At 38.8% G+C, this 8,321-nt stretch overlaps 1 protein-coding gene across 1 annotated transcript; it reads left to right on the top strand.

Moving 5' to 3' along the window:
* The first annotated feature begins 2,571 nt into the window (after nucleotides 1-2,571).
* LOC140923221 (trace amine-associated receptor 1-like) lies at nucleotides 2,572-3,689 on the top strand. The gene has a single exon (XM_073373303.1). The coding sequence runs from the start codon at nucleotides 2,637-2,639 to the stop codon at nucleotides 3,588-3,590; it is 954 nt and encodes a 317-aa protein (XP_073229404.1). The 5' UTR covers nucleotides 2,572-2,636; the 3' UTR covers nucleotides 3,591-3,689.
* The last annotated feature ends 4,632 nt before the right edge of the window (nucleotides 3,690-8,321 follow it).

Genomic DNA, 8,321 nt, shown 5'->3' with positions numbered 1-8,321 from the left:
ATGAATTTCAACATATGTACAGGTTATATCCGCCCAATCAAAAACAGGGTTGAGCATAGTCAAGGATTAAAATGATTGGCTAATCCCTGGGCTAATCCGAGGCCGCTTGTTTCAAGCAAAGAGGCAAATACCCGGCATTGTATAAATCCAAATTATCCCTTTCATAAAGCATCATCTGCCGCGCACATGAAAGATTTCCATAAAACTACTGAAGCGCTTTAGCTTCGTCGGCTCCCACGGACACTTAAAAAAGCTTCGAGTTGTAACTTCTCACTTTTCGATCCATTTCTCATTTTTCCAACATTTCCTTGTACCACATTATTCATTTATCCTTAGACACAGTCACGTTTGAATTACTCAAGCGACTCATTTCGAGTGCATATGATGTATTTTAACATTATACACGGTTCGGTTATCGACACTTCGTTCCTCGGCTGTTACGCTTGAGTTGCAAGCTATCTAAGTGCAGTAAAAAAGGTAAGTTTTCTCATTTTTGAGTTTCTGATGTTCCCGAAATTTGTATTTTAGATACTTTTTGCGGCTACCATTGTTTCCCTAATGCATATGTTATCACCAGAACGTTAGCCATTCCAAGTGAAAATGCTGTTAATTCGGAAATGTTAGCGAAAAGCGATGGCAGAATTTTGATGAAATTTAGATTGCAAAACAACATTGCGCAAACATTTGAGAAAGCTTGAGAAGCGTTTTTAACAGCTACTTCTAGAGCCAGTGACCAGTGCTCTCCGTGAATTGAGAACGAATACAACTTATGTAGACTCTCGCAATAAAAAATTAAAACCATAAATCAACAGAATTAGAAATGTGCAGGATATTGTAAATGTTTGGCTCAACTCGGTGAAAGGTAGTATAAAGTAAACCAGAAGACTTAAAATTACTTTAATTTTGTCCTCCAGAAAGCATCAGTTTTTCAGTTATAAATCGAGTAAGACGTGCTATGACATTTTTTCCTTCATGATCATGAGTTAACAGGATATTTAAATATATAGGCCTTGTATAATTGGAAGGATATAACTTATAGTCGCTTCGCTTGGTGAAATAATGGACTCGTACAAAGTTTACTATATCTCTCGTCGTAGTCTTCAAAAAGGAATTACCAATTGTAATTCTTCAAAGATATGGTAGACATGTAATCTTCTAATTTTTTTTTGCTTTTGGGATTGAAAACATTTTAGTCTTTGCTTCTTTTTGGCTTTGGTAATGGATATTCAAGTATAATTATATTGACACCTGCACCGATATAATGAGCTTCATGCTACTGATGACTAACATGAAAGTAGTTGAAGCGGAAAAGTTCATTTCGCGTTTTGTGAACATCAATGAGAAGAAATTATAGACTGGAACATTTCAGCTAAGTCGCTTACCTTTCATCAGTCGAAAATTAGCCTGCGAACGGGCTCTCTGTTTGGGGAAAGGCCGAAGGCCTGTTTTCAGGCTAGCCGAAAATGAGTTCATGACTACATCGTAATCAGGTGTCAGTAGGACGGTCACGTGACAGGAGAATTGCACAGGATAAGATCCCAACCCTACACACTTGGATCCTGATTATGTGGGAGAAACCGTTAGGGCTCTTGCTACCAGGTCGAAGGAGCACCTCAGCTAGAGGTATCCTGTTCCAGGCCCCGGGGGGGGGGGGGGGGTACTCCCATACATTACCTATATGGGTATGTGCCGCCCAACGGGGTCGTGATTTTGAAGCTCCTGATATAGAACGGGGTATCCATTTCAGAGGCGTTTTCTAGAACAGGGTATAAAAAATTGGGGATCACGGCTTTATCTTCTGCTTAAAATTGTTGCTGATTATGAAGAAGCATTTATTTGATGTATAAGTCGAACAAATAAAGAAATATCTTTTTAAAAAAACAGGGCTATTTCAATTTTTAAACTCTCTAGAAAGGAGAATAAAAAATTGGCCCATTTCTAGAACGGGGTATCAGTTTTAGGGGAATTTATTTTTAGAGCGGGGTGCCAATTTAGAGTCCCGAGCGACACATACCCACCCAAAAAATACCCAAGTGCCCCCCCCCGCCGGGTTCCAGGCGAAGCTAGCGGTCAGTCCATCACACCTGATACCGTGTAGGTTACACTCGCGGTAGACTACACTCCTAAAAGGAAGATCATCACCAAAGAGAAAATACTTTGTTCTTTTATCAAGTTCACTCAACTGTTTCTTCACGGAAATTCGTGGAGATCAGCGTGTTTTGTCGATGGAAGACCGGAACGGAAAAACCTCTGCGTTCGCTGGCTATCGAATGATTAGCCGACCGATAGATTGGTTGAAAAAATATATGGGTCGATTGATTGATCGATCGATCGATCAATCGATTCAATCGATTGATTGATTGACTGACGTACTGTTTATTTGATTGATTGACTGACTTATTGATTGATCGATTGATCGATTGATCGATCGATCGACTGATTGGCTGATTGATTGATTGATTGATTGATTGATTGATTGGTTGATTGATTGATTGAACGGACGGACGAACGAACGAACTTGGTCGGCTGACTGACTCTTTGATTGATTCTTGATTGATTGATTGTTTGATTGATTGATTGCAGGATACGCCCAATCAAGTGAGAAATAAATCAAAGAAGACTTCGAGGTGCTTAAGATGATGAATATTTCAACTGCGACAGTGTCACCAAACATCCCAAACGCAAAAGGAGTAAACGGCCAAGCAATCGCACAACTTCTCCCTTTAGCCTTGCTGATCATCGTTGCAAATGGCTTGGTTTTGATTTTATTTTCAAAGAGAAGGGAGCTTCACACACCACCAAACTACGTACTTTTAAGCTTAGCTATTTGTGATCTAATGAACGGGCTTGTAAACATCCCACTTTTCATCATCGTTGCGTTCACACCAGTCATCACCTCTGGTGAGGTAAAGTTTTACCTGGTTTATCTAGTTGGCGTTCTCCACCATCTGACTGCGATATCCGCTTGTTATCACATTCTTGCAGTGACCACCGAGAAATACCTGGCAATAATATGGCCTGTAAGACACCGTTCGATAAGCGTAAAAAAAGTTGCAATAGTACTTATAATTATTTGGCTGGTGTCCGTCATTGTAGCATTTATTCCTTTTTCTTGGCTTCACCTGGAATTCAGAGATATTCAAGCAAAGTTCTCGCTGGCGCATGTTGCACTTTGTCTCGTAGCAGTCTTTCTGCTGCCATATTCATTCATGATTTACGCTTTTGTGGTTATCTTCAAAAAGATTTCAAGTCCAAGCAAAATCAAAGACAATGTTTCTTCAAGGCCACACATAAGTCGTCGACAAGCTGCTGCCGAGAAAAGGTGCTTGATATTGTTTGCTTTAATGGCGACATTTTTCCTGGCCTGTTGGCTGCCATGGTTTATCTTAACACTGTTCCATAGGATCAAACACGAGATCAAAGTGGATAATTTGGAAATTCCCTCGCATGTATTCGTTCTTGTCAGATACACTTCTTCAATCTTCAATCCTTTGTTGTACACTTTCTTCAGGCGAGATTTTAAAACGGCGTTGAAATCTTTTCTTAAAAAGAAAACCAACGAAGATTTTCCGATGTTGCCTCTTTTTTAGAATAAAACACTTAACGGACCAATTGCAAATCTTACCGACAGAGTTGTGAGAATTAATGAAATAATCACCTAAGCGAAAATGTTTTGATTTTAAACAAATAATCGCCCCATATAAGGGAATCCTAAACAAATAATCGCCTCATATATAGGAATCCTAAACAAATAATCGCCCCATATATGGGAATCCTAAACAAATAATCGCCCCATATAAGGGGATCCTAAACAAATAATCGCCCCATATAAGGGGATCCTAAACAAAGAATCGCCCAATATAAAGGAATCCGGATTTCAGAATCAAGGAAATTTTTGCCTGTGGAATGTAGATTCCCGGAAATTTTTGCTTGTGGAATACCGAATCCTGGACTTTGGAATCCGGAATACAGCTCAAGGAATCTGGAATGCCTCTATGATTGGGATCCGGAAGTTTCAATGACAAAGAATCTAAAATCCAGTTCGCGGAATGCAGAACCCATGGAGTGGAATCCAGAATCCAAGATTGTTAAGACTGAGTTTGCTCAACCTAGCGCGCGCCTCCTGGTCACATGGCCCTTTACACGTGTCACGTGGTAAAGAAATGCCTCGCTAAAAAGGAAGAGGCACATTGGGACAAATTCACTAGAATTAGTAATTTTGTAGCAAATGATCAGCTGTAAAAGTTAAAAAGTCCGTCCATTCAAACGCAATGCTTTGTGTCAGTAAGGGTGCTCATGTGGCCTTTTATTTTAAGTTCAATAACACGTCAAGTAAAATTGATCCACTCAAAGGTCTGTACAATTGTCTACTTAATTACACAACAAAAACACCGAAATTCGTACATTATTTGACACTGGTCATCCTAGGTAAGGTAAGGTAACGCCTTTATTTAAAGAGGGTAAACACGTGACAGTTATAAAAAAAACTGATAAACTTGTGGCCCTCAAAAACAACTAAACAACTTTTAACTACAAATTATTGATTAGAACATTTACTTGACAAAAGATTTTCTTTATAGTAGTGTGAACACATGTTCAGAGTCACTACAGAAAAACATACCGTAAATTTTACACATTAAAAACATTCGAAAAATCATGCAAAAATTCACAAATAATTATTGAACTAAGGACTGTAACTTGATTGAGTCACTTTTTGACTGAATGAAATCTTAGCTAGATATTTAAGGGAAAGGGTGGCAATCAACGAAAAATAATGCTTCTCACCTGACTGCCCTCTTAATTCAAGAAATATAAAACCTTTATTATGACTAAAGGCTTGGTTACCAATGGTGACATCGACCGTTAAAAATGGCAGTGACCTTTTACCAACTTGGGAAATTGCCGATCAGCTACACTAAAATGTTATCCGCCAGCGGCCTGTTATTTAGTTAGCGAAACCAGTTACTTTTTGAGAGGAAGGATGGAAGTGTTTCTTATTCTCCTCAGCCCCCCCCCCCCCCCCCCCCCGGCTTGCTCACTGCCGACGTGACAATCTTTGAGGGTCCGCTCGTAGCTTGTTGCTTAACATAAGTTTGAAAAGTTTTTCTTAGAGAAGAACCTATATAAAAAGATAGATAGATAGATAGATAGTTTATTTGCAACAAGCTTGCCGCTACTAAGCTGAATTGTGTATTTACAATATAATATATAATATAATATAACAGAATCTTACAATAGTGAGTATAATAAAATGATAAAACAAAACGTGTTCCACTTGGCATGCTGATAGCTTGTCAATCCGCTTGGCGGTGTTTATTAGATCAGGTCAAAAACTCCTTCACGCGGCGGTGTTTAATCCTTTATTTGTATTGAGCGATTTTAAGTTGAGATGTTGTTGTTAACCATATATGCTTCGTGGGCTGGTTTTGGTTGTAGTGACGAGCCAGAGCCACCGAGTCTGTGAAAAAGAACAATAGCAGCACATTTCAACAATAAAACATGAATGAAATTATTGCTGAATTTAATCCACCCACTCAAAGGTTATTCTTCAATATTGCTTCAAGGCGATTTTAAAATAAAATCTCTTCTTTATTTTCAGTACTAGGAGAGATATTGTCACGGTTAACACGAGACAAAACATTTTTTAAAATACAAAAAAATGCTCTTTTCTCACTTTCTGTGCAACAAACGTTAGAATCGGTACCAAAAGAAGCCAAAACATCACTTGACACTAGAATCTCTCGCCAACTCTCGCTGACGACGACTTTGAAATGGTCATCATCTAGTAACGTTAACTACCTTAGCCAATCACAGCATAGGCAAACAACCAGATAGACCAATCAGCAAAAGGAAACTGGGCTTTGTTGTTGTTTTTATCACATGTTGAGTTGTATCAGTATTTTTTTCTTAAGACAGGAGCATTTAACTACAGTGCATATAAAATTGGCGACCCCCACCTATACAAACCTAAATAATAGTGAAAGACAGCCGAAAAGAAAGAATGATAAAATGTTGGGTTTAGTTTTAGCCTTGACTCAACGCTTATTGGGCTTTGACTTCCAGTCCCTAATCAGGGACAAGAAAAGTTATGTGATAATTACCAACACAGTTTAGGATTTTTTTCCACCGAGCCGGACACAATAATATTTTTCTGCACAGGCGCTTTCATGGAATTTGCAATTTTAATGGTCCTTGCTTAGCGGCTAAATTGGAATTCGTTATTAAAACATCGTGCAAAAATCCCTGGCGTTCCTACCTGCAAAGAGCTACTCAGGAAAACCAAGCTAAAGTCTTGAATGTTAGAGGATTAAAAGAATAAGTCAATTAGTAATGATCAGAGGGTTAACATGTTAGCTTCACATTGGGGATTAAGTTGATTACCGTATTTACTCGAATAGACGCCGCGGCGTTTATTTCATTTTTCGCGATCCAGCTGCGGCGTTTATTCGAGGGCGGCGTCTATTCGGGGGCGGCGTTTATTCAAAAATGACTTTATTCAGTACTAAATATCGTACTACATATGGTAACTTTTTACTAGGTAACAGTAACAAATCTCAATATATAAATGTCGTATATATATATATAAATGCATAAAAGTCGGCCTTGTAGCTAGTACCAGCGAAGTTCTCTGCATTAACAGCAGAATTACGCGTTGCAAAAATTCTTGAAAGAGAACTTAACACAAAAGCAAAAAAGTACAGTCACTTTGAACTAAAAGAAATGATTGTTCTAAAGGAAAATAAATTTCCATTGCTGGTTTAAACTTGAAATAGACTTTTCTTTAATAATTATTATAAATCATTATTTCCTCAAATAAACGCTGCACCGTAGACGCGGCGTCTATTTGGGGGCGGCGTCCGTTAATATTTTGAGTCTCAAGTGCGGCATCTATTTGAGGGCGGCGTCTACTCGAGTAAATACGGGAGTGTTTAAATCACTTCAGTAGAGAGGAGAAGTCACTACGTCACGTTGCCGTTGTAGCAAAATTTCTGGATGACAACAAACCGAAAACGTCATTTGAAAAGAGAATTCGCACTGTTTCTAACTCTGTCGATCTTATCAAATTTCATTTAATTTGCCAAATGTTGGTTAAATTTTCTGGGGTTGAATCCAAAAGGACAGTAAATAAATTAGAAAACAAAAAAGCAACTTTTTGGGTTTTGTTTCATGTCGCAGTCGTGGAACCTTGGCTAAGAAATGTTCAAAAATGATGTTGCTTTGCTAATATAAACCTATTGCTTTTTTGTCGTTTTCGTTGCCGTTGCCGTGATCGTCGTTGCTTAAGCTCCCCATTGTTGGGATCCAGAAATTTTGTTACCATGGTAACGTGACGTCACACTTCTCCACTTTATATATCGCCATATGAGTATAATCAGTTGGTCACCATAACAGTACCGTAGCCATTAGTATTAGTTATTAAGTGTCGAAATCAGTCGAAACTCCTAATGAATTACACGAACAAACAGTATTTCTCGTCGCTATTTCAACAAACTCCGTCAGCGACTGAATTGGATTAACCTTCCCAAAAGATTGTGCTTGACAACTTTTAGCGTTTGAAAAAGCTTACTTTTTATTAATGGGAGCTTCAAGCAATTTTCCACGTTCAAAGGTGTTACATATGGAGGGAATCCCTAGTAAGTGTTTCTTTTGAGTAATGTGCAGCATTTTAAGAGGAAAATTTTTAACATTTTCGTGGCAAAAGATTCCCTGACTGGAAAGATGAAGCCATATTTTACACTTTTCCATGAACAGGGTTAACACCGTTGATGATTTACAAAACGTGATTGACTATTTGAAGTAGCCGAGATGTAGGACGAACTATTGAATACCCATAAACTTTTCTGAAAACGGCTTAAGTTTGAAGGTATGGCTGACAGACTCACCACAACTCCCATCCGACTGTACCCCCATCCTCTCCCCTCCCTCCCCTCCACTCCCCCTATCATTTTATTCGTAATGTCACCAGGCCAACTTACACTTTGACTATATAAAATATAGCTCCCATGGAGACTACAATCACTACTGCACAACAGCCGATTGCCACTGAGACAAGAGTAATGATGGTTTTTGTCTTGGAATCGTCATCTGAAACGTCAGAAAAAAACATTGGTAAAGGTTAAGTCCCCAGAAAAAACCGCCCTCAGGCACAGGCAACCCAGCAACCATAGGTGCGACGCCAGCTACTGGATTCCGGATTCCAATCGTTAGAGGGATTCCGGATTCCTTGAGCTGCATTCCGGAATCCAAAAACCCAGGATTCTGGATTCCCTTACGTTTTCTTAAATTCAGTTTATAATGACAAAAGCCCAAACATAAGTTTT

This window comes from Porites lutea, chromosome 13 (genome assembly GCF_958299795.1).
Source record: "Porites lutea chromosome 13, jaPorLute2.1, whole genome shotgun sequence".
In the NCBI taxonomy this organism is placed as follows: Eukaryota; Metazoa; Cnidaria; class Anthozoa; order Scleractinia; family Poritidae; genus Porites; species Porites lutea.
This window is presented reverse-complemented; position numbering and strand designations above follow the sequence as displayed.